General features: G+C 62.8%; 9 protein-coding genes across 9 annotated transcripts; 3 read left to right on the forward strand and 6 right to left on the reverse strand.

The window, feature by feature from the left end:
- Nucleotides 1-975: 975 nt before the first annotated feature.
- AMSG_02294 (deoxyguanosine kinase) lies at nucleotides 976-2022 on the reverse strand (the record flags this gene model as incomplete). The annotated part of the gene is made up of 1 exon (XM_013905387.1): nucleotides 976-2022. One exon carries the CDS (start codon nucleotides 2020-2022, stop codon nucleotides 976-978), a length of 1047 nt encoding a protein of 348 aa, XP_013760841.1.
- A 2901-nt stretch (nucleotides 2023-4923) lies between these two features.
- On the reverse strand, nucleotides 4924-7044 carry AMSG_02295 (dynactin; the record flags this gene model as incomplete). The annotated part of the gene is made up of 1 exon (XM_013905388.1): nucleotides 4924-7044. One exon carries the CDS (start codon nucleotides 7042-7044, stop codon nucleotides 4924-4926), a length of 2121 nt encoding a protein of 706 aa, XP_013760842.1.
- A 271-nt stretch (nucleotides 7045-7315) lies between these two features.
- On the reverse strand, nucleotides 7316-9088 carry AMSG_02296 (uncharacterized protein; the record flags this gene model as incomplete). Its single annotated transcript, XM_013905389.1, has 2 exons — nucleotides 7316-8844; nucleotides 8899-9088. The coding sequence occupies 2 exons, from the start codon at nucleotides 9086-9088 to the stop codon at nucleotides 7316-7318; spliced, it is 1719 nt and encodes a 572-aa protein (XP_013760843.1).
- A 429-nt stretch (nucleotides 9089-9517) lies between these two features.
- AMSG_02297 (2-oxoisovalerate dehydrogenase subunit beta) lies at nucleotides 9518-10925 on the forward strand. Its single transcript, XM_013905390.1, has 2 exons — nucleotides 9518-9565; nucleotides 9828-10925. Exons 1-2 carry the CDS (start codon nucleotides 9524-9526, stop codon nucleotides 10905-10907), a joined length of 1122 nt encoding a protein of 373 aa, XP_013760844.1. The 5' UTR covers nucleotides 9518-9523; the 3' UTR covers nucleotides 10908-10925.
- Nucleotides 10926-10953: 28 nt separating this feature from the next.
- AMSG_02298 (UPF0041 protein A) lies at nucleotides 10954-11580 on the reverse strand (the record flags this gene model as incomplete). Its single annotated transcript, XM_013905391.1, has 1 exon — nucleotides 10954-11580. One exon carries the CDS (start codon nucleotides 11578-11580, stop codon nucleotides 10975-10977), a length of 606 nt encoding a protein of 201 aa, XP_013760845.1. The 3' UTR covers nucleotides 10954-10974.
- A 504-nt stretch (nucleotides 11581-12084) lies between these two features.
- AMSG_02299 (glycosyltransferase family 4 protein) lies at nucleotides 12085-13454 on the forward strand (the record flags this gene model as incomplete). Its single annotated transcript, XM_013905392.1, has 2 exons — nucleotides 12085-13162; nucleotides 13255-13454. The coding sequence occupies 2 exons, from the start codon at nucleotides 12085-12087 to the stop codon at nucleotides 13452-13454; spliced, it is 1278 nt and encodes a 425-aa protein (XP_013760846.1).
- AMSG_02300 (uncharacterized protein) lies at nucleotides 12876-14711 on the reverse strand. Its single transcript, XM_013905393.1, has one exon. It carries the CDS (start codon nucleotides 14373-14375, stop codon nucleotides 13464-13466), a length of 912 nt encoding a protein of 303 aa, XP_013760847.1. The 5' UTR covers nucleotides 14376-14711; the 3' UTR covers nucleotides 12876-13463.
- A 2135-nt stretch (nucleotides 14712-16846) lies between these two features.
- On the forward strand, nucleotides 16847-21492 carry AMSG_02301 (uncharacterized protein; the record flags this gene model as incomplete). The annotated part of the gene is made up of 2 exons (XM_013905394.1): nucleotides 16847-17845; nucleotides 17872-21492. 2 exons carry the CDS (start codon nucleotides 16847-16849, stop codon nucleotides 21472-21474), a joined length of 4602 nt encoding a protein of 1533 aa, XP_013760848.1. The 3' UTR covers nucleotides 21475-21492.
- Nucleotides 21492-24400, reverse strand: AMSG_02302 (uncharacterized protein; the record flags this gene model as incomplete). Its single annotated transcript, XM_013905395.1, has 3 exons — nucleotides 21492-21740; nucleotides 21782-22757; nucleotides 22787-24400. 3 exons carry the CDS (start codon nucleotides 24398-24400, stop codon nucleotides 21697-21699), a joined length of 2634 nt encoding a protein of 877 aa, XP_013760849.1. The 3' UTR covers nucleotides 21492-21696.
- Nucleotides 24401-24517: the final 117 nt, after the last annotated feature.

A 24517-nucleotide genomic window follows, 5' to 3' on the forward strand; every position in this document is an offset into this window, starting at 1 on the left:
GCGGAAGGGGGCTGGGCGTGTGATGGCCGTTGAAAACCAACGGCTGGGGATGGGGAGGGGGGGAGGGGGAGGGGGGGAGGGGGGTGCCTACATTGCAAATTTTTTATTGCTCTCTATCAATCTCGATACGGAATTATCCATCGCGCAAGCCGCGCTCCGCGACGCCCCGCAGACGTCGCAACGTCCATCAATCGCGGTAAAAGAGTAGTACAATGTGTTAATGGCTGCTATGGCCACTGGGGTGCCACAACAGAAAACAGTCGGCGATGCGAGCTCGCATGCGTCTCGCTGGCCAACTACCTGGTCGTCGTCGCCGGCGATTACGAGCCCAAGCCCAGCGACGGCCTCAAAGAGCCAGAGGAGGGTGTCGATTGCCGACATCGTTGTCTTGTTTATCGCCAAGGACGACCTCAAGCTCTCGATCAAGCTCCCCGAGTGGGGCACGAGCAAGGCGGTCGCCGGCTTGGCGAGGACGTCGAGCACCCGACGCTCCTCACGCGCCTCCGTCTTGCTTCTCATGTCGGCATCGGCCACGCCGACCGGCAAGCTCGTCCGTCGCAAGAATATCCACAACGTCCTTGCGCTCCCCCATCCGGCCGCTGTGTTCAACTCTGTCATGCTCTACTTCCCGGTCGTCGAGGTCGTCAACTACAAGCTCCGCACCGTCCGCCCACCGCGACGACAACTCGTCAGGCGGGCATCTACGTGTCGGCCGCCATCACGTGCGGGCGCGCCTCCCACCTCAAGCCGCAGGCCAAGCAGGCGTCGCGCAGCGTCGGCCGGTGACCTGGAAGTCAAGCATCATCGAGTTGTTCACTTTGAGACGCGCGACAACGCGTCCGAACGACCGAACCGCTAAGGGCTATCAACCACTTTGCAACCACGAAGCACCCACCATGCATCAGATGCTCTTGCCTCTGCGCACAGCCTGTCGCTTACATCCCGGTTGTTTGACTTTGTACTTATTGCCACAGTTTACGCAAACAGTTTGCGGGCACGGGCATCGTCGATAACCTGATGCGGGAGAACCGGGTCGGAGTGGCCGAGCGGCGACGGAGTGTGCGAGGTGGAGACCGAATCGTCATCGTCGGCCATGGTCGGAGTGGCGGCACCTGAGTCACCAGAGGCGGTCTCGCGGGCCTCCGAGTCGTCGTCAAAACCGATCTCGAAGACGGTAGAGGCGGCGTCGCCAGCTGACGCCGCGGCGGCCTTCTCGGCGGCGACAGTGAGCTCGGCCTCGAGGTCAAAGTCGATGGGCTCCGGCAGCGGGTCCGAGTCCTCGACGCCGTCGACCAGGTACGGCAGGACCATGGCGTCGCGGATGGCCTCAGTATCGCCGATGAACCGGGCGACAAAGGCCGGGTCGACGGCGGCACCCGAGAGGGTGGGGCGGACGGCCGGCGCGAGACCAGCGTTGACGGCGACGGCGGCCGAGATGGACGATGCAATGCTCTTTGCATCGCCAAACGTGTTCCAGTTCTGCGTGACCACCACCGAGCCAGCCGCTTCCATGTCCGTGAGGAACTGGCCGTACCACTTGTGCAGGCCGGCGAGGTAGTCGAGCGGAATGCCCGACTCGCACTCGCGGCAGCGCTCGTGCAGGATGCGGCGATGGCACTCCTTGGGGTCGACGTCAAGGTAGAGGGTGACGTGCGGGACCGGGAGCGCCTCGAGCATGCGGGCGCGCAGCGCCATGTAGTACGCGTAGCCCTCTTCAGAGATGAAGCCATCCTCGCGGCACTTGTCGGCAAAGACCTTGTCCGAGAACACCGACCGATCGAGAATGACACCCTGGCCCGAGGCAGCCATCAGATTGAGCGCCGCAATGTAGGTGTAGAACCGCTGGCGAACAAGCCAGAGCTGCATCTTGAGGCCCCACTTGAGCGGATCCTTGTAAAAGTGCTCCAGGTACGGGTTGGTCAACGTCGGCTCCATGAACACCTTGCACCCGAGCAGCGGGCCGAGTGCCTGGGCCAGCGTCGACTTGCCCGCAGAGATATTACCTTCCAGAATTACAAGCATGCTACACACTGTCTTTGGTGAGTTGCTTCATCCGCTGCCTCAACAGGGAGGTAGAGGGGGGGGGGGGAGGGGGAGGGGCCGACGGCGCGCGAAAGTAGATTCTAAGCATCAAATGCTATTCGCCCGCCACAACCTGGCGCTATCCAAGGCAGAGGCAGGGGCACCCATTGTGGGGGGTCTTCAGTAGGGTATGGGGGAGGAAAATGGGGACGGGAGGGGGGAGAGGGGGGGGGCTACGTTTGGCTAGTGGTGGAGGTGGAGGCGTACGTGGGTGACGGGAGGCGAGCTGGCGCAGTGGGGTGTCCGTCTGCTCAAAGCTGCCGAGGGGGAGCTGACGACTGGCCACCAACCAGGATGGGATTGGGAAAAGACGGCGGAATGTGGGGGGGGGGAAAGGCGGGAAGGGGGAAGGGCGCGCGTAGAATCTGCAGTCTCCACATCCCCCCCTTCACGCACACGCACATACACACACTGTCACGTCATCACACGCATTGCGACCCACATGCCACCGCCCCCGCGCCCAACCCCCCCCACACCCCCCCCCTATCCTCCTCAACCTCCCCTCTCACTTGCTTTCAGCTTGATCATCAACAGGATGCTACACAGATCAGCATCAAACAAATCCAGATCCCCCCCCCTCTCACCCCACATCGCCTCGCCTCAAATGGCAAACTCTGTCTGACACTGTCTCCCTCCCCTCCCCCTCCTCCCTCCCCCTACCACACACACACTGTCACGCACACCTGTCTTTGTCAAGACATGGTGTGGGGGGTTTGGAATGCTTGTTGATTGCTGTGCAGAATAGGCGCACAGGGGGGGTGAGGGGAGGCCTGGTGTGTGTGGACCTGGGGCTACCAAGGGGTTGACGGTGTGTCGCTGACCGACGAGTGGAGGAGGACGTGGGCAAAGGAAGGGGTTGGGAGAGGTTGGATGGGGATCAAGGGCGGCATATGGCGGTGGGTTGGCCGGTATGGGAGGCTATGACAGCTGGTGGTCCATTGGTGTGGAGATGGAGGGGATGGAGGGCGAGAAGGAAAGGGATGCTGGTCGGACGGGATCGATGGTGGTGTTGCCTGGTTGTGTGTGTGCGTGTGCCGGAAGGCAAGGGGAGGCAGAATGAGCTGGAAGAAGAAGGAGAGAGATCTTGGTCCTGGTTGGAGAGGTATCCTTGGCGGTGGTGGTTGCGCCACTGCGGTCGGCAATGGTCTGGTGATGGCTTGGCCAGACTGGTGGCGGATGAAAGGGTGCACAATGATGATCGTTTTGTTTCCTCGGATCGGCTGGGGAGGGTGGCTACTGCGGGTGGAAGAGGGCAGATCGAGCAAGTTGTCGGTTGCAGACCGCAAACACTGTCAGTGGTGCTGTTGCTCTGCCGCTTGTCGGCGAGCCTCTGCAGCTCTGCCCCTCTCCCTGCGAGCAGAGTCCGCCGAGTTTCTTGACGCGGACTCTGCTAGCACCCTAACCCTAAGAGTTGTTTTCTTGCCTTCCCCCCTCACCCCCTCTCTTCCCTATTTCCTGCCATTGTAATCCTCGCGATGCTTGGCGCCTCTGGGTCTGTTTCTCCTCGGGTTTGGATCCCCAAGGCGCCTGGTTCTTCCCCTGCCTGCGCTCAATGCGCGCAATGCAAACCCGTGGCACAGATGCTGGACGGCTTTCCCCAGCCGCTGACATGTTTGTTGCTGCAACCTGGCCGCTGCTATCGCGGCACTAGCCATGTGCTGTGGCTGACCAAGGCGCACGGTGGCCTGCGGGCGCGAGTGCTGTCCAACAAGCCTGCCCATGCGCAGGAGAGCGATTGCGCATCAAGGCGCGCGGCCGAGGGCGCGAGACAACGGACCCCCCATACCCGTGGCTCGCACGCAAGCGCCTGTGTCTGCAGGCTCTTGGGATTCCGGCTCGAGCTCGGCGCCTCGGCGCGCGACTCGAGCCGAGACGGTTCGCCCTCGTCCTTTTTATGCCTGCCGGCTTGCCTTTTCATCCGGGCCCACCCCGGGGCCGGCAGGCGCCTGTGATCCCAAGGCCCGCCCTCGCTTGCTCTTGGCTTCTTGCCTGCCCTCGCCTCTGGCTGCGCACCTTGCGCGACCGCGCCCGGGCTTTACTCGGCTCCTGAACGTGGTCAGGCATGGAAAGTCCGCTCTGCTCGATGTCTTGCCTGCCGAGCGCCCAGCCAAGCCGCGATGCGGTGCGCCAAGGCACCTGCTCGTTGTTTTTTTCTGTGTCCTCCTTCCTCCTCCTCCTCTCTTCGCCAGCCGCATCATCTTGTCCCAGTCTCGGAGTTTACGGCCCGCCACGTCATCGCCAGCACAAGGTGCCCAACATTGTATTCCCCCCTCCGCCGCCGAACCGTCTCCACGAGGATCTCGCTCTCACTCTCTCTTTCTCTCTCTTTGCTCGACATGCTGTTGCACGTCGAGACTGCTCATTACGCCGTCTGTACCCTTGTTGATGGCCTGCACCAGCTCACACCCTCGCGCTCACATTCTGATCTGTCTTCTCCCCATCTCTCCCTGCTTCCCACACACTCTGTCTCTCCCCTATCTTAGCCACTGGTCTCTCCTCCCATGTGTACCGGCACGTCTCCACGCCTGCCTCTCTCCTCGCCCAACTCTCACTTTTCCTCTTCTCCGCGCACCCTCCCTCCAACGCACGGCACATACGTACCACCATTTGCCCCAACTCGCGTACCCGGTTCTCCCCTCCCTCTGATGCATGACGCGGTCAACCTGCATGCACGGCATGGCGCAAGCTGCCCCTTCCCCCCGTTTTCTCCATGCTTACTGCACGGACAGAAGCGAAACCTTCTCTCTCGCTACACACACACATCGGATAGCCTAGATAGATAGATAGCCAAAGACTGCATGCATAGCGCAGCGCGTTTGTTGTGGTCGGTTTAATCCTGCTTCACATCTCGTCGAGCTCGTCGAGGAACGAGTCGAGCGGCAGCGCCTCGACTTCGATGGCGCTAACGTCGACCTCAACCGGAGCCGACTTGAGCATCTTGAGCTGGATCTTGAGCTCCTCGTCATCCTCCGCGTCGTCCTCATCGTCCGAGGCCGAGTCAATGCCCTCGTAGATGCAGTACTCCTCGGTGACGCGCTGGACGAGCTCGTCGGTCCAGGGAATGACGTAGGCCAGGTCCTCGGGACGGACAAAGACGCCGCAGCGAGGCGGACAGCGGAAGTAGACCTCGCCCTTGACCGAGCCGTTGTTCTTGCCCTTGCCCGGCACGTCGAGCTCGACGCCGACCCAGGTTCCGGTGGCAAACTTGGTCGGCCCGACAAAGCGGACGACACCCATCTTGGACGAGCCCTTGCGCCACACCGGATCGCCGACTTTGAACTCATGGGTGCCCGGCTTGACGAGATGCAGCATGTGGCCACGGACAAAGAGACCGTGGCCCGGCGGGCAGTCAAAGAGCTTCACGCCCATGACGGTGCCGTCGCATCCGCCCTGAGCGGTGGCAGTCTTCTTTGGCGTGACAATGCCGACAAAAGTCGAGCTGCCAGCATACGGCAGCTCGCCGACCCACTCGACGCGGCAGAGCGAGCGGCCAAACTTGACGAGGGTTCCGCGGAGAGCCTCTGTGCGGGCAGCGAGGCGGCGCGAGAGCTTCTCCTTGATGCGACGCTCGCGGCGGATCTGCTTCTGCTTCACAGCCTCCTCCTCCTTCTTCTTGGCAAGCATGGCCTCCTGCTGGGCGAGCTCGGCGGCGAGCCGCTCCTGACGAGCCTTGTACATGGCCTCCTTCTTCTCAGCGCGCTCGCGCTTCTTGCGGTTGCGCTCGTATTCGCGGCGCTCAAGCTCGGCCTTGATCTCGGCCTGCTTGCGCTCGAGCTCGGCCTCGGCCTGGTCGACGAGCCGCTGCTTCTCGGCGGCGAGCCGCTTCTCGCGCTCGAGCCGCTGCATCTCCAACAAGCGGGCCATCTCCTCCTCGCGGCGGGTCTTGTCGTCCGAGAGCATGCGGTTCTCTTCCTTGATAGCCTTGGTGAGCGACTTGGCGGCCTTGGCCACGCCCGCCTTGTACGCCTCGGTCTTGTCCTTGGAGTAAAAGTCGTTGGTAAACTCAGCGACGGCCGAGCGGAGCGCCTTGGCCGCCGAGCGGAGGATCTCGGCGCGCTTGGCCAGCTTCTCACGCTCCTTGGCACGCTTGGCGCCGTTGGCAAAGTCGACAAGCGACTTGAGGGTGATCTCGAGCGGTGCAAGGGCACCCTCGGCTGCGTGCAGCGACGGCACGAGGTGGGTCTGGCGGTACTCCTCCTTGATTCGCTGCCGCTCCTCCTCTTCCTCTTCGAGAATCTTGCGGTCGGCCTCCTCGGGCGAGTAGCCCTCGGCGACGAGCTGGCGCTTGCGCTCGATGCGCTTCTTGATCCGCTCATACTCTTCGACGAGCTGCGGAAGGCGGCGACGGGCGAGCCACATGCGGTGCAGGGCCTGAAAGTGCTCGAGCGCGGCCTTCATCTTGGCCTTTTTGGCGCGGAGCGCGCGGTCGCGGGCAGCTGACATGGCCTTGAACATGTTGTCTTTGAGAAAGACGAGGTCGTAGCCGACCTGGAACGGTGCCATGTTGGTCCGGTTCTTGACAGCCTCGGGATCCTCATCGACCACCATCTGGCAGAGGAACTTGATGGCGTCGTCAGGGCTCTTGGCCTTGAGCGCAGCCTTGTCGTCGACAAGATCCTCAAAGTAGTCGATAAAGGCCTCCTTGTTGCGCTGGACCGGGTAGCCGGCCATGCGCATCTCGATGACGGCGCCCATGCCTGCCGAGATGAGCTGGTCGAGGACTTTCCAGTCCTCAAACATGCCGCCCTTGGTCATGGTGCAGTTAGGCTTGACGCAGCGGACAAACATCGGGTCTGTCTCCATCAGCTTGTCGTGCAGATCGTCGAGCGAAGCCTTGAACTTGGATGCGATGGTGGAGACGCCACGGCGGCTGCCGCCGGACCCGCCGCTGCTCTCGGGCACGAGGGCGACGACAAATGCCGAGGACGAGGCCTGGAGGACGGCAGCAAGGTCCTTGGCCATCGAGTCCTTGTTCTTCTCGACAGCGGCAACCGTGGTGTACCACACCTTGCCGGCGTAGTGGTAGACAAAAAGTCGGTCTTGTCGCGGGCATGCTTGGAGGTGTCGATGCGCGGCCACCAGCCGAAAAAGTCGTCGCGGGCCGTCTTCCACTCCTGGTCGCCGAGCGGCTTCTTGCGGCCCTTGGTAAACTCGGCCACAATCTCGGTAAGGAACTTCTCATCGGCCATGCGCGGGTTGGCCATGAGCTCGCGGTTTGTCTGCGACTGCTTGGTCACGCCGTTGAGAATGGAGAAATGTTCTTGGCCTTGGCCGCCTTCTTGTCGCTCTTGTCGATGGGACCCTTGATGAGCTGGACGCACGCCGAGTTGTCAGCGTACTCGATGTCGTCGACGTGGAGGCCTTGCGACCGGTAGAGCTCCTGCTGCTTAGGAATCTGGTTCTCGTAGAAAAAGTGCTGCAGCTGCTCGTTGGTCAGGTTGATGCAAAGCTGCTCAAACTTGTTGTTGGTCAGCACGCTGTGGTCCGGCTGCTTCTTCTCAAACGACTCAAAGCCAAAAATGTCAAGAACGCCGATCCACTTGGCCCCTGCCCCGCCAGGCGCCGAAATCACCGTATTGATGTGCTCCTCCACCAAGAGCTCAAAAAGCCGGCCGTACATCTGCTTGGCCAGTGCGTCGGCGTTGTCGTACGCCTGTTGCTCGGTCAGGTTCTTGATCGTCGTCTCCGTGATGTGGAAGAAGAGCAGCGCGTCCGAGAGGCCCTGCTGTGAGACGCCGAGCAGCTCGGCCACCCACCCGACCTCCTGCGGCGTGTCGATGTTGCACGTCTGGCCTTCCTCGGTCGCTGAAAACTTGATCTGGCCCAGAATGAGGATGGCTGCGAGGATCCGATAGAGCTGCTGCCGGAACTCGGGCCCAAGCCCGAGCGTGTCCATGTTCTCCACAAACGTTGCATACCGCTTGTCGTCGTGCATCGGCTCGCCGTGGTGGTCCACAAAGCACGTGTTGACGTTGCACCGGTCGCGGCCCACAAGGTACCGGTACTGGTCGTACGTCGTCAGGTGCAGGGCCGCCAGCTCGGCCGGCGAGAAGTTCTCAAACATCATGTAGAAGATGTGGTAGTTGCGCTCGTCGAGCTCCTGCAGCACAATCCGCGACTTTTCCAGCAGGTACTGGTTGATTCGCGCGCCCACAATGACGTTCTGCTGATTGAACTGGATCTCCACAAACTTGCCAAACCGCGACGAGTTGTCGTTCCGCGTCGTCTTGGCGTTGCCAAACGCCTCCAGCACCTCGGATGTCGCCAGGATCTTCGAGTTGACGTCGAGCTCCTGCGTGCCCTTCTCCGCCACAAACGCAATGTACTGCAGCACGTGCTTGGTCGACTCACTCTTGCCGGCCCCAGACTCGCCCGAAATCACAATCGACTGGTTGATCGGCCGGCCAGGCTCCGGCGAACACATCTTACGGTAGACCTCGTCGCCCGTGGCGTAGATGTGCGGCGGGAGCTCCGGATCCGCAAACGGGCGGCCCTTGTACTTTTCCATCGTCTCCTGGTTGATCAGCCCCATGTCCTGCAGCGGGTTTGCCACCACAAGAATCTCACCCACGTACGTGTAGTACAGCATCGGCTTGGCCTTGTACCGCATCCGCAGGTTGTACATCAGCTCACCCACCTGCAAGTCTTCCAGCTCGACCATGTTTTGCCGGCCCTCTCGGTTCGACTGCGCCATGATTTGCACCAGTAGGTCGTCGGTCTGTGTCACCTTGAGCGCCTTGGGCTGGTTGTTGTAGTCGGGATCTCGTACGCATCGTGCACATAGATCTCCCCATAATGGCTCCAGCGAGATCTCACTATCCGACGGTGTGCCCTTGACCTTGGCCGCGAGCTTCGGCGGCTCGGGCGGCTTGTGCTCCTTCTTGTCCTTGGAACTTGACGCCCCACCTCCAAACCGGCTCTTCTTGACCTCGGGCTCGGGCTCCTTTCCAAAGTTAAGGACCCACACCAAGTCCTCGTTGTGGAACGAGGTGAACACCTTGGTCATCGCTATGCAGTTGGAGGGGGGGGGGAGGGGGGGAGTGGGGAGGGGGGGGAGTGTAAGTAGGGGGGAGGGGGAGAGGACAGAGGAGGTATCTATTTCAGCCGTTGGCGGGAGGGAGAGGCTAACGGGCGAGGTGGTTGGCGAGGGGGAGGGGTATGGCCATAGCCATGGGTATGAACGATGGGGATGGAGGGAAGAGGGAAGATTAAGTGTGTAAGGTAGAAGTTAGTGAGGAGGGGGGGGGAGTGGAGGTCCGTACCAGCTGACCTAGGTGAGGTGTTGCTTGGTGAGGGGGAGAGGGGGGGTGGGGGGGGGAGGCTGAGAGGGCAAACAGCGGTGATCGTGATCGATCGTGATCAGGACGGAGGCGGAGAGCGAGAGAGTGGGAGCGGACCGATTGAGGTATGTGGTCAAGCACCCGTCTTTGGAACTGTAACCATGCTGAGGCTCTCCCGTGCGGTGTGCAGCATGCCGACTCGCGTACGTGGCTACTCTAGAGGCAAGGAGGTAGTGGGGGGAAGGGGGGAGGGGGAGGGGAGGGCGGGCGAGGGGGGGGGGGGGACTGGCTGGGTTTTTTGGTCGATGAGAAGCGCTGCACCGCTGTGGGCGGACAGAGTCACGAGGGCGACGGGCATGGCGAGGCGAGGCTCCTGGTGAGGCATAGTGACAGGTGACGGGTGACGGGAACTCGGCTCACGATATGTGTGGGAGGGTGTGGGGACATGGGTGGTTTGTGGTGTAGGCGTTTGCAAGCACTGCAGTTGCAGCAGCTGGCAGTGGCGGCGACAAGCTCCCTGGCTTTGTGCACAAGGTTGTGGACGAGGACGTGCCGCAGGACGGCGAGATGGTGGAGATGAACCTGTTTGAGGCCGTGAATGCGGCGATGGACGTGGCGCTGGACACTGATGAGACGGCGTGTGTGTTTGGCGAAGACGTGGCGTTTGGCGGCGTCTTCCGCTGCTCGATGAACCTGATGGAGAAGTACGGCAAGGACCGGGTGTTCTCGACGCCGCTCTCAGAGCAGGGCATTGCCGGCTTTGCGATCGGCATGGCGGCGATGGGCTCGACAGCGATTGCGGAGATCCAGTTTGCCGACTACATCTTCCCGGCGTTTGACCAGATTGTCAACGAGGCGGCCAAGTACCGGTACCGGTCGGGCGGCATGTTTGACGTCGGCGGCCTCACCATCCGCTCACCGTACGGCGCAGTTGGCCACGGTGGCCTGTACCACTCGCAGTCGCCCGAGGCCTACTTTTCGCACACGCCCGGCCTCAAGGTTGTCATTCCGCGCTCGCCGCAGCAGGCCAAGGGCCTCCTGCTGTCGGCCATCCGCGACCCGAACCCGGTGCTTGTGTTTGAGCCCAAGGCGCTCTATCGCGCCGCCAACGAGCCTGTTCCGGTCGAGGACTACGAAATCCCGCTGGGCAAGGCGCAGGTCCTCAAGGAGGGCTCGGACGTGACTGTCGTCGGCTACGGCGCCCAGATCTACGTCCTCGAGCAGGCCATCCTCATGGCCGAGAAGGAGCTGGGCATCTCGTGCGAGCTCATCGACCTCCGCTCCATCCTTCCCTGGGACAAGGACACTGTCATCGACTCGGTGAACAAGACCGGGCGCGCCGTCATCTCGCATGAGGCGCCCAAGACCTCCGGCTTTGCCGCAGAGGTCTCGTCCACCATTCAGGAAGCATGTTTCCTCAACCTCGAGTCGCCCATCCAGCGCGTCTGCGGCTGGGACACCCCGTTCCCGCTCATCTTTGAGCCGGTCTACGTCCCCGACAAGCACCGCGTGTTTGAGGGCATCAAGGCCGCCATCGAGTTCTAAACCACTCTCGCGCCCGCCGTCACACACCTCTCGCCAGCCTGCGAGATTCAAAGTGCCACAGCGTTTATCAGGCCAGCTCGCCCTCGCTCTTGCTTCCGCGAGTGGCCGAGTTGTAGCGGAACAGCTGGTACAGCTGGGCAATCTCGTTGGAGACGTGGCAGACAAAGAGCGGGTAGTTCTGCGGCGAGATGGCAAGCGACCAGCGCATAAAGAGCAGCGAGTAGACAACAAGCGAAGAGGTCATCATTGGATCAATCTTCGTCGGATCCTCGTTACCCACAATGTGGGCAATCGCGGCCGCCGGAATGGTCCAGTTGGCCATCGCGCCGACAAAGCCCACAAACTTGGTCCAAGTATCGCCCTTCTCGGCATCCTTGCCGTCTTTGCCCTCGCTCCCGCCATCACCTGAGCTTCCCCCGTCGCCGCCATCGCCAGCACTCGAACTGGCCTCGGCCCCAGCCTGACCGCTCTTGGCCTTTTCCAGCCGCTGAGCCACCACTGCGTCCTCCACAGGCTTGTACACCGGCTCGGCCGGCGGGACGTAAGCAGGCAAATCCGCGTCGCGCTTGCTACCGTTTGCTCCTCCGGCAGCAGTACTACCAGATGCCATCCGGACCGCCGCCATCATCCGACCAGCACCCAACCCCAGCCCCCCGGTCATTCCGCTCGCCATTGCCAGTGCCAGCGCCCGTCGTCCGCTTCCACCAGTCGCCGCCATTGCCACGCGCCCACCTCCGCCAGCACCACCCCCACACTGCGAACGGCAGCCCAGCCCATACGACCCACGCCCGCACTCCGGAGCATCTCCTTTTACTTGAACAGCAGAGAGGCGTGTAAGTGCAAGGAGGAGAGGGGGGAGGGGAGGGGGGGATCAGAGCAGTGTGTGATCACGATCATGATCATGATCATGATCATGATCATGATCACAAGGGGGGGAGGGGGGGGTGACCATACCCGGGCCATACTCCAGAACCCACACCTCTCCCCCCCCCCCCACCCCCCTTCAAAAAAAAGAATTTTAGCATATTCTCCTTATAACAACCATCGGCGTCATTGTCCTCGATCATGATCATGATCATGATCATGATCATGATCATGATCACAAGGGGGGGAGGGGGGGGTGACCATACCCGGGCCATACTCCAGAACCCACACCTCTCCCCCCCCCCCCACATCCATGCATATCCTCCTCATAGCAACCATCGCCGTCATTGTCCTCGGTGCACCGCTCCAGGCAGCAGGAGGCAAGCCAAGCCCGGCAGGAGGCAAGCCAAGCCCGGCAGGAGGCAAGCCAGGTCAGGCAGCGACGCTTCTGTGGTCGGCGCCGGTGTTCTCGGGCGGCGGCTACGCTTCCGAGTCGCTCAACTATCTGCTTGGCCTGGCGCCGTATGCTGCGGCTCGGGATGTGGCGGTGGCGGTCGAGCAGCACGGCGACATGTACGATCGGAGCTATGTCGCCGGTCTGCCGTCGCCACAGGCTGCTGCGCTTCAGGGCTGGGCCAGGACGGGCGCTGGCCTGCGAGGCGGACGCAACTCTGCGCCGATCATCAATGTCTGCCATTCCGAGCCTGGCGCATGGTCGGTGACGGCCCGCGGTGCTCTGTTCTCCACCTCGCGCTGCCCGCGCCACGGCGCGGCCTACACCATCGGGCGGACTATGTTCGAGACCGACTCGCTGCCCGACGGCTGGGCTGAACGGTGCAACGCCATGAATGAGGTCTGGGTCCCCACCGCGTTTCACGCTCGCATCTTTGCCGACGCCGGCGTCGACAGCGCCAAGATCCACGTCGTGCCCGAGTCGGTAGACACCGCTACGTTTGATCCCGACGCCACTGACCTCGTCCCGCTTGCCCTCGACGGCCCGCCGGACGCCTTTAACTTTGTCTCGGTCTTCAAGTGGGAGGATCGCAAAGGCTGGCGGCTGCTGCTCGACGCCTACTTTGCTGCATTTGCCTCGGCGCCGCAAGGCTCGGTCGCGCTTTACATTGTCACTCGCGCCTTCCACTCGTCGTCTGACTTTGACACCGCCATCGCCGCACACGCCGCTGACCGCGGGCTCGACATGGCCACCCTCCCGCCTGTCTTTGTGCTCTCGGGCATTCCGCAGACTCACATGCCCGCCATGTATGCAGCCATGGATGCGTTTGTCTTGCCGTCGCGCGGCGAGGGCTGGGGCCGCCCGCACACTGAGGCCATGGCCATGCGCCTTCCGGTCATCGCCACCGCCTGGTCCGGGCCGACCGAGTTCATGACAAGTGACAACTCGTACCCCCTCCCATCCGCGGCCTCGTCCGCGTCGGCGGTAACTCGCACTTTGCCACCCACTCGTGGGCCGATCCCGATCCAGACGCTCTTGTCGACCTCCTGCGCACCGTCCATACCTCGCTGGCCGAGAACGCCGCACGCGGCGCACGCGCCCGCGCTGACATGGTCGCCAACTTCTCCAATGACGCCATCGGCAAGCTCCTCGCCGACCACCTCGACCGCATCCTTAGCAACCTTGCCGAACGCGCCGTGAGTCCCGAGAGCGGCCACGACGAGCTGTAGCGCAAACGCTCATTCCGGGACGACGAGAACCACAAGCCCGACCCCGCGCTGCCAGAACCCGGCCGCGTCGCCGACGTCCCCGACTGGCTCCAAGCCGCCGTCGTCGTTCTCAAACCACACGTTGCCGCGACTTGCGCCGGCAAAAACCGCACCTGCGCTCAGCCGCGCTGCTTGCACCAGCTCGCCGTGTCCGCACCCCTCGCCGACCCGCGCCGTCGTCGCTGCGACAACCTCGCGCGGCGACGTCCGAATGGCGACGCTCACTGGGACCACCGTCTCGTTGCTGCCGACTCCGAGCTCAAACGATGACCGCGACGAGTCGGGCACTGCTAGTGAATCGCGGTTGAGCCCAAGCGAGTCGCGCATCGGCCCGAAACCACTCGGTGTGCTCGCGCTGCCGGCTGTGGTGGGCGTACCGCCGGGCAAGCCAGCCGGTAGTGTCAAGCCCGAGCATGAAGAGAGGTTGTCGATGCCGTAAATGCGAATCCCGAGTTCAAACTCCTTGCCAAACGTGATGATTTGCCCATCGAGGAGCCGAAATGGCGTGTGCGGCATCACCTTGACCTGCGAGCCGCGGAACCGGGCGGTGGTCCCATTGGCAGAGCCAAGATCTTCCAGGAGGAAGCACGGCTCCGAAATGGAGACCCGTGAAGGCCGTGGCTCGTCAACAAAGCTTATTCGGGCGTGGTTGCGTGAAATCGACCGCAATGAGTCCTGGATCGACACGTCGTGCATCGACCGCCCGCCCACCAGCCCGCCCGATGGGCCGACCACAAACACCTGTCCGGCATACTCGATAGGTGCCACGACCGTGAGATGCAGCTCAACTGCAAGAGATCTGCCCTGAACTGCTGCAGTACGATCGCCCAGCGCTGAGAGCACTTTTGCCCGCTTCATGGCGTCCATCTCAACCTCTCGCATGCTTGACTCCTTCCGCTTGCTGTGAATCCCACACACCAATTCGCCGCTTCGCTTGTTGGCGCGCCGGATCGCTTGCTGAACATCATCGACCCACTCGGTAGCATGTGTGTACGACTGGCACGGATGCGCCAAATCCGATCGGATGTGACCAGCTCAAACAGGCCGAGCTTCTCGTCCTTTCCGCTCGCCATCTCCACCACACGCACCTCGCTCACCTCCTCCAGCGGAATCAAGCCCTTGGGCGGTGCGTCCTTGCTCTTGGCATACGTCAATGATCCGCGTCCTGAGAGCACAAACCATCGCTTCCGCCACGTCTTGATCCGTCCCCCCTGCTTGACCAGAAAGCCCTCCCGGACAATGTCATCGCCACCGTACACCAGCCGCGAGCTGGCCGTCCCGCTTGTCCTCCACTCGGCGCCGTCCACCACACCCAAGCCACTCTCCGCCTTGTATACACCCACAGACATCACACTCTGTCGTCCCGGACCTCTCCTCCGTCGGACTCTGCTCGTGCCCGTAGTCTACCTCTCAGCTACCTCCACGAGCTTGCACAGGTGCGAGTGGCGTGTCTGTCGCTCTGGTCCTCCCACACGGTGCCAACAGTGTCCCGGGGAAGGGGCGGGGAGGGACGGCTAGCGCTCTTGGGCGCCGTCATTATTCACCGATACAGCGATCAGGCATCAAACGGAGTATCTGTGGCATGCATGGTTAGAGTGGGTGGCTGCGATGGCAGATGAGCTGAGGAGGATGGCGATGGACGAGGAGAAGGCATGGCAGTGTTGGTTGGCAGCAGGTTTTGCCTGATCACTAAAACTGTGGCCGTTTCGATCGAAACCCTGCGCAGCAAGCACCATCTCTATCAACGCGTGATGGACGGTAGCATCTGGTGCTTGTTCCCCTGCTTGCAAGTGGAGCACCATGCTACGCTTGGTACCCACCGATCTCTCCTCTCTCTCTCTGTTTCCCCACGCTGCGTGCATCATCATCGTCAATCCTGGAATAGCGTCGCACCATCACAGGTCATCATCGCTTGCATCGCGTCCAGTCTCCGCACGATGGACGGTAGCACCTGGTGCTTGTTCCCCTGGTTGCAAGTGGAGCACCATGCTACGCTTGGTACCCACCGATCTCTCTTCTCTCTCTCCGTTTCCCCACGCTGCGTGCGTCGTCGCTCCAGCCAAAGTCGACGCGGCAGCTTGCAGGGCGGTGGACTGGGGCGGGAAGGGGATCGCTCGCGAAGTCACCCGACTCTGCTGAAGAGAGTATGTCTGGAAGAGGGCGACTTGTGTTCTCTGTCATTGCGGGCTCTCTGCTTGGTGGTGGGGTTGGCTTCTGGTACATGGACAAGGCTATGGAGGAGCACCGGGCTCAGCTCAAAGCCGCCGTCGCTGCCTTGCCTGATGATGACGACGGCAGTGGCGGGCCTGGAGAGCCTGGCCTTGTCGTTACCGGATCAACACCGGGTGGATCGCAGGTGGGCGCGGCAGGAGAGGCCTCTGGCTGACCTCTTTGACTGTCGATCGATGGTGTGATGGCCGCGTACCTTGGCCTCGCGGACAGCTCGCACCCTCTCGGCTTACTCCTCAGCGGACCTTGGATCGACGGCCCCATGCTCCTCGCCCTCGGGCTCTTGGATGGTTCAGTCGATCATCAGCTCTGACTGGGAAGGGATTAACCTCGAGCGCCATGGCTCTGCGGCCAGTGCTGCCCCTAAGCAGCCACACAGCGGCGCACCAACGCACGATCCTTGCCGGCCATAAAGTAGATCGTCACCTCCTTGGGTCAGGACACTCAATAGCCAAACTCCTTGCCCAGCGCAACATCGGCTGTCCTCCTCTTTCATCATGACTCCTGCCTTGCCACCATCTCATCTCTCCCCATTACTCATCAGATCTGGTCTTGGTGGTCTTGGTCTTGGGCTTGATCAGATCAGATCAGATCAGATCAGATCAGATCAGATCAGCCCACCCAACCTTGGCGCGAATGTCCCCCCACCTCACCCCGCCCACCCCACCACCTTCCCTCCCCCCACCCCCCCCCCCACCCCCCCACCCTCACCCCCTCCCCATCTTCACCTCCCACATCTACCCTCCTCTCGCTACATGGATACCAAAGTAGCGCTGGACGCCGGCGCGTCGCTCGCCCGGCTGCAACGGTCGTTCCCGGCCGTGACCGACTACGTGCCTGTGGCAGAGCCATCGCCGGCGACAGACACCTCCGTTCCAGCTCGGAGACGATCACCGTCGCTCTCTCGCGCCTCTCTTCTCGAGGCTTTGGCACCAGATGAGGCTGACTCTCGTGGTGATGGAGCTCGCCGCAGATCGCTCTTGGTCACTCAGGCGCGCGCTGCCTGCATCGCCGGTCAGCTGGCCGAGGCTCGCGCAGCCGGTGGCGGCCTCCTCCTCCTCCCGCCCGGACTCGGCTTTCATCCTTCAGGCTTTGAGGCCACGTTGGATCAGATTCCACGAACGATGGCGATTGGCCTCACTGCAGCAGGGCTTGACGACGCGCTTGCCTACGACGATGCCAGCGGCGGGTTCATCCATCTGCTCGCCCGCTCGGCCCCAGCAGTCCAGTGGCTCTCGCTGGCTGGCAATGCACTGACTCAAGCTGCTCCGATTGTCTCGGCGCTCTCGTCGCTACACACGCTCTCGCTCCGACTCAACGTCATCGATGATGCGGGCCTGGCCGCTCTGGGCGACGTACTGCCCTCGTCACGCATCGCCATCCTCTCGCTCGCTCTCAATGCCTTTACCGCAAATGGGCTCGCCCACTTTGCTCGCAACGCCTTGCCCAACTGCCGCTCTCTGGTCTCACTCGATCTATCGGGCAACGTAGTCGATGCCGCTGCGGCCTCGGCGCTCGGCTCGGCCATCCTGTCCCTCTCGTCACTGGCTGCGCTCTCTCTTGCCGCCTGCGGTCTCGACAGCCTTGCCGCCCTGCATTTGGCTGCCATTCTTCCGGCAGCACGCAGCCTCCTTCACCTCAATCTAGCCTCCAACACACTGAGTGACGAAGGCTGCCAGTTCCTGGCCACCGCCCTCGCCAGGCCTGTCGCCCTCACCCATCTCGATCTTTCTTACAATGCTGTGTCGGACTCGGGTGGCCATGCTCTGGCCGCACCTTTGGCTTCTGTGGTTTCGGCGCCAGCGCTGGCACACCTCTCGCTTCGCGGTAATGGCATCGGCTTCTCGGCCGCTCTCGCCCTTGTCCGATCCGTTGCCTCGGCTCCGCTCGACGGCGTACTGCGAACTCAGATTGATCTTGCAGGCAACGGGTTCTCCTCCGCCAACATTGATAGTCTCTTGCTAGCCGCAGGGCCACGCCGCGAAGATATTCTCCTCATCCACGATCCTGGCACCGCAGTCCCTCAGCCGGGCACCTCGCTTCCGTCGGGCTCAGCTTACGCCACATCGGGGACCAGTGGCCTCGGCCCCACCACGGCTCCACACCGGCCTCACCCGCTCAGCGTATGACTGATGCGACGCAGCGCCAGCTCAACCTTGCTACCCATCTCGCCACTAAGCGCCGGCTCAACCTTGATGCTCTTCTGGCAGCTCCGTTTGTTCCTGAACCGCCCGAACCGACGCTCCGCAAGCTCCAACTCGAGGGCTCGTCTGTCGAGGCCTCATATCCCAGCGACGCTCTCCCCAACGTTCATCCGTGGCATGTAGGCTCGCAAGTTCCAGGCTTCTCGCGCATGTCTCCCTTTGCATCGCCCATCCGCGGACCGGATGGGACCCTCGTTCCCCCGCCGCAATGGGAGCCACACTACGTGGCCTCGCTCCACCGCTCTGCCCGCTCTGCCGACCGCCTCTCGCTCGATGCTCACGCTTATGCGCTTGAACTTACGCCGTCCCATTCGCACTTGACTGCCACAGACGCAGTATCCGCTACGGGCAAAGATGGCGATGAATCGGACGTTGTCCGGCTCGGACATGGCCCGCTGCCGCGAGTCATGGAGCTCGAGGGCCAGTTTCCGCTCTCGCTCTTAGCCTTGCTTGACCTCACCTCGGCGCCGCGGCTGCTCGCTACTGTTCTTGAGCAGCACCGGCAGGCCAAGGCTCAACTCGGGACTGTCGTCGAGTACAAGACGGTGGCATGGCCGGCGCCTGAACGACGAACCTCAATCGCGACCCCACCGCCACTCTTGGCCTCACTCAACGCAACCAAGTTGCGGCTCAACCTCTCGTCGACCGACTTTCTCAACACCTCGGTCCCGGTGAAGCGGATGGCTCCTGAGCTGCGGCAGCGCAGGCCATCAGGACCAACCACTGCCAAGCTTGCTACCCTCGCTGCCGCGCTCAAGGCCGCACAGGAGAGCGACAGCGAAGTCTCACCATCCACGCTTGCGGAGTGGTCGGTACAGCTCGATGACGTTGTTGCTAGCTCGGCACCAGTGATCTCTCCTGGCTCACGCTTCCTGACCGGCGAAGTCTCGCCGCCAGCCACCCCGCTCTCCACTGCTGTCGCCGCCCGCCTTGCCGCCATGAGCTATGACCTCAACTCCTCGTTTGAGTCGATGTCTATCGAGCTGGATAAGTCGACTGAGGCTCTCAAACTCGACGCGCTGCACTCGACACCGCCTCCGGCTGTCGCCTCAGTTGGCCGTACACCCACCACCCGGCACCAACGCACGTTTGCCATCCGATCGCAAACTCGGTCTGTCACCGACATCCACTCGGCGTCGTCGACCAGCTCAAGCTCGGAGAGCCACTCGCAGTCCTCCGACTCGAACACGGGGTATGTCGAGGTTGTCTCGCCCTTTTCGCACAGCATGCAGCAAGTTGCTGTCGACGATCGGCCCACGCCGTCGCCGCAGAACGTGACGCCGGCCCCGGCGCATGGCTCACCCGAAATGCAAATGCTGTCGCCAGAGCAAGCTTGCGACTCGCCAATCCGCAGTCTCTCATTGGCAAGCGAGCTGTCCGAGTTTGAGCCGTCGGCATCCTCGGGTTCCCAGACTTCGTCGTCGCGGTGCAATGTCGACACGCCGCTTGCCTTTCTCCCTACCATCAAGCTTCAGGTGGCATCGTCAATTGGGGAATTGGGTGCCAGTGCCGAGTTGGCGTACAAGGACGACCTTGCTGGCCCCATCGGCACGTATGCAAAAGTCACCAACCGTCACAACAAATCGTGGTGCAAGCGGTGGGTTTACCTCGACCCGTCTACCGGAACGCTCACGCTGTTCAAGAAGCAGAAGCACAAAGCCCATGTCGACCGCCTCTTTTTGACAGACAACAACGAATGGACCCTTATTCGTGACCGCAGCAAGATGCGCAAGCGCAAGATGACCTGGCCGACCCTCCTCCTCGGCTCGCCGCGAATCGGCAAGAGGTACTGGTTCAAGTTTGGCTCCGCCGATGAGACCGAGCACTGGGCTGCGGCCATCACTGGCATTCTCAACGCTACCATTCTTGCCTCGCTAGCGGCGGATGCGTTCCTCATGGACTCTGACCCGTCGCTAGGCAGCAGCAACAACAACTTGGACGATGCGGATGATGCTGCTGCCGATTGTGGTGATCATGTCTCTGGAGGGACTGACAGCGAAAAGCTTAGCAGCGCTATGGAGTGCTCACACCAACTTATCATGGCACATCTTGACCGCCAGAACAACTCGCACGATTTTGTGGACGAGAGTCAGGAGAGTGGCTCTGACTCTGGCCCTCGCCATGTGGTTATGGCCTCGAACGATCTCCTGCACCACGACTCAGCCATCTCGTTTGGCAGCCCGCCCTCTGTCCACTATGCACCGTTGACGCCCTCCGACGTTGTGGAGCACGACGACGCCACTGGCAGCGCCGATCCAGGCAGCGCGCTGCCGCGAACCATGTCGCGTGCCGAGACTCAGTCGATGTCCCAATCCACCTCGTTTGCCACAGACCGCGGTTCGGGCGACGATCCAACTGCAAGCTCAGACGGCGAGATTGAGCCCCCGGAGCACTCGTCGATGCCAGCGCCGGCAACCGGTAGCAAGCTCGAACCGCCATCTATTGTGGCGCGCAAGCCACACATGACGCTGTCGATGCTCAAGCGGCCGTCGCTTACGTTCTCGTCATCATCGCGGACAGCGACGCCGTCCAACTTGCAGGTTACGACGGGGCCGGATGCTAGCGTGTCGTCGCGCCTCAAGTCACCGCAGGTCCCGCGGCTTCCGGACCTGAGCAATCTTCCGGGTGACGCCGAGTCGGACAACGAGTCCAACTCCAACTCTGGCTCTGCTGGCTCGCGCGACGAGCACCCGGCCGCAGGCCTTCCCCACGCTGGCATCGGCATTGAGATCGATCATGGCGATGTCGGAAGCCTCGGCTCGTATCGCCGGAGATCAAGCCACCACTCGAGGTCGCAGAGGCTCAACGCTCGGGCCTCGCCGCGGACTCCATCGCGGAACGTTCTGATGAAGTACTCACTCACGCCCAAGGGCGGCACCAACTCGCCGCGCGACTCACCGCGGGCGTCGGCTAGTGACGACATCCAGCGATCCATGCCATGGCTCTCGCTTGTCACAGCGGCCGACGTACTCGCGCTGGCCGACCTGCAGTCAAATCGGCTTGCTGAGGTTCCAGTCTCGCTCGTGGTCGACAACGGCAGCACGCCACGCTCTGGCTATCTGCTCGTCCTCGACCTCCACGCCCGGAGTGTGTCGCTTGTTCGAAAGCGACGAATGCGCAAGAACACCGTGCTTGCCTCGTGGCTTCTCATCCAGACCCGCACGCTGCCGCGGACTGTTGACAACGACTCGTTTACGCTGGAAAAGGCAGCCGTCGATGCACCGATGAGCGCCCTCTCGCCGCCGTTTGCGTCGGATGCCGGCGCCGATGCTTATGTCTTGGCCGCCAAGGATGAGTCGCGCGTTCGCATCCTGGCCCTTTTTGACGCCTTCCGGCGGACTGCGCGCGGCTCGCCCGAGTGCAAGGTGTTGATGGGCAAGACGTGCAGGGTAGCCTACGCCATCCAGGGCTCCGAGCTGTACAAGCATGCCCGGGGCGCTCTTGTTCATGTTGACAAGATCATCTGCGGCGGCTGGCTTCGGATCACCGACTCGCGTCGCGACACGTCATACCTGCACGCGGTCACGCTGCGAGCCATTCACGATTAACCTTTAGCCGCACGGTCGCTCGGGCGTGTTGTCGCGCGCCTCAATAGCCTCAAAGTGAACATAACAGTCCTCGCACCCTCCTGTCGCCGCCACGCGCCAGCCACGCGCCGGCTGCTACGCACGCGCCATCGGCAACAAATGAGTCTCTGGCGGGGCGCGAGTGGCAGACGCGCCTCATGGACTGCTTTCTGATGTGGCACGTCAGGAAAAGCTGATCCGGGGTCAAAACGCTTGCTCCTCGTCCTCGCTTGCAAGAGCAGCTTCTGCTGGCAATCGCTGTGGTGAGCCCTTGGCTGCAATGTCCGACGCTGTTTGCGCCAGCCGAACTTGGAGGCCTTCGAGCGCGCCGACTTGCGCCTGGCGCGTTGCCCGATCAGCGGGGTGTCTGCTGCAAGTGAAGCGCGGAGCTTGGCAACCACTGTGCCGACCATCGCCTCGAGTTGGGCAATGCGGGCCTCAAACTCGCGGACAACCTCTGCGCGCTGCGAGCGCTCGCGGACGAGCGCTACGTGCTCGGCCTCGTACATAGCTGTTGCACGAGCAGTCATGGCGCGGGCATCAGCAAGCTGGGCTTCCAGGTGGTCTGTATGCACCTTGGCGTCCGTTCGCTCCTCACGGACCGGCGACAGCGGAGGGCCGGCGGCAACGGCGGCGACAGCCTGTGCGCTTTCAAGCTCGGCTCGGAGTGCGGCAGCGTCGGCCAGCGCGTCATCGACCTGGCTCTTGTACAGCCGCTGCGTGTGCTCCAGCGCCGATGCCTGCTCCTCGTAAAGAGCCGCAAGCTTTGTCTGCTGGCTCCGCATGTCGGCGATCTGCAGCTTGCGTGAGTCGGCCAGCTGCGTTGCGCGCTCGAGTTGGTCGGCAAGGTCCTCGACCTGCGACCGCATGGCTGCGAGCTGAACCGGCGTGACCTCCAGCGATTGCGAGGATGCGTCACCGCGCGCCTCAGCGACGCGCAGTGCAGCGGCGAGCTCGTCACGCTCCAGCTCCAGCGCCACGGTCTTGGACTCGAGCGCACGGTAGGCGTTTCGCGCCTGAGACAGCTCGTCGGCACCCTTAGCGAGCTTACGCTTTTGATCGCCGAGTGCCTGCTTGTACGACGCCAGCGCGGCACCGGCCGACGCCTCGTACGCGGCGTGCGAAGCCTTCATGTTCGCCAGTGAGCTCTCGTACTGTCCGGCCAGCTGTGTCCAATGGTCGGTGAGCGAGCTCAGCTGTGCGCCAAGCTCGGTCTTGGCAGCCTCCACCGACGTGATCTGCTTCCGCAATGCCTCCAACTCCCGCTCCGACGAAGGCGGGGGCTAGCAGGCACATCGGCCACTGCTGCGCTTGCTTCTGCAGCCTGTCCCTGACGTGCGATAGCGGCGGTCCGGACCGAGTCCAGCTCGGCCGCAAGCTTGGAGGCTCGGGCGGTGGCAGCGGCAATGCGCTCATTGGCGGCGGCGTCGACAACGGCAAGCTTTGCAGCAGCACTTGCTTCCTGGGCCACCAGCTGGTCGTGGAGCTCGGAAACCTTGGCGCGCGCAGCCTCGGCCTCAGCCTGTGACGCGTTGAGCTGGTCACGAAGCGCAGAGAGGGTGGCGGCATCAGCAAGGCGGGCGGCGGCGTGTGCGGTCTTGACTTCGTCGAGCGCAGCGGCATGCTTGGCCGCAGTAGCGTTCTGCATGGCCCGAAGGTCGGCAAGTTGCTGGCGTACGCCGGCGGACGCCGAGGGCGATGCAGGTGGCGGCGAAGCTTGTGCGGTGGCGGCAGCCGCCGCCTTGAGGTTAGCTAGCTCGGTTTTGAGAAGCGCAACCATGCGTGCAAGCTCGGCATCCGGCTCTCTCTCGTGCATCGAGTCGTTAAGCGCCGACGAGACCATGTCGGCGTCAAACGAGGCCGAGACAACACGCTGGGTGGAGAGCTCGGACTCGACCGACCGAATGTGTTGGGCAACCGAGGATGCGCGCGACTCGGCGGCTGCGAGCGCGTCGCGAAGCGCCGCAATCTCCACGTGGGCCTCGGCAGTCTCGGCTTCGGCGTCGAGCGCGTCTTGGGTGGCAGCAGTGTAGTCAGTAGAGACTTGTTCGAGCTCGGCACGAAGGGCATCGCTACGGGCGGTGGCCCGTGCCACGGCATCCTTGGCCACGCGAGCGCGCTCGATAGCGGCGTCGCGCTCGCGGTGTGCTGCGCCGAGCTGGGCACGCAGCTCTGCGATTTGGACCTCGACCGCGTCGGACGTTTCGTCAGCCTGTGCGGCGTGGCTCTCGGCGAGCCGGAGCGCATCCAGCTGACGCTCCGCAGCGCGTAGCTTTGCGTCGGCATCGGATGCAGCCACAAGCGCGGCGTCACGGGCGGTGGCGGCGGTGTCGGCTGCGTCGCGGGCGTCGTCGCGGGCGGCTTCCAGCACAGCGATGGTACGCAGGGCGTCGTCGAGCTCTGCACGCAGCGCATCACGCTGGGCCTGTGCATCCGCCAGTTGCATGCGGAGCTCGGAAACAAGAGCGTGCGACTCGCCCGAGGCCAGTGACGAGTCTGCGTGAGCGCGCTGTGCGGCGCGAGCAGCATCTGCCCGGGCGGCCTCGGCCTCTGCACAGCGGGCCTCCAGCGAGCGAATGGTTTCGAGGGCAGCAGCCGAGTCAGCCTGGGCACGTCCGCGGTAGGCATCCAGGGCAGCGAGAGTCTCCTTGTGGGCCTTGACTACCACCATGTGCTTGGCGGTGACCTCCTTGAGCTTGGCAGCCAACTCGAGTGCGTCTCCCTGAGCCTTTGCCTTGGACTTTTGCAGCTGTCCATTAAGTCGCTCCAGGACCTCCACTCTCTGCTCTGCCGTCCGTGCTGCCGCCTGTGCCGTTGCCAGCTCCTCGCCCGGGTCATGCTGTGCGCTCCGCAGCGAATGCAGTTGTGCCGCCAGTGCTGTGTGCTCCTTACGGAGGGTGGCGTTCATGGCCTCCAACCGGGCTGTCCGCTGGCTAGGGGACTCACTCTCGGTCGCCATGACAATGGGGGATGCGGGTAGTAGTGCGGGAGGGGTAGGAGGGGGGTGGGGGTGGGGAGGAGTGGT

This window comes from Thecamonas trahens (assembly GCF_000142905.1).
Source record: "Thecamonas trahens ATCC 50062 unplaced genomic scaffold supercont1.9, whole genome shotgun sequence".
Lineage (NCBI taxonomy): Eukaryota > Apusomonadida > Apusomonadidae > Thecamonas > Thecamonas trahens.

Excerpts from the sequence above, each read along its gene's own strand:
- AMSG_02300 (XM_013905393.1), bottom strand. The coding sequence starts at position 14,375 with ATGCGAGAGGTTGAGATGGACGCCATGAAGCGGGCAAAAGTGCTCTCA.
- AMSG_02297 (XM_013905390.1), top strand. The coding sequence starts at position 9,524 with ATGCTGAGGCTCTCCCGTGCGGTGTGCAGCATGCCGACTCGC. Across the intron at positions 9,566-9,827 it reads TGTGCAGCATGCCGACTCGC|GCGTTTGCAAGCACTGCAGT; the intron begins GTACGTGGCTAC and ends TTTGTGGTGTAG.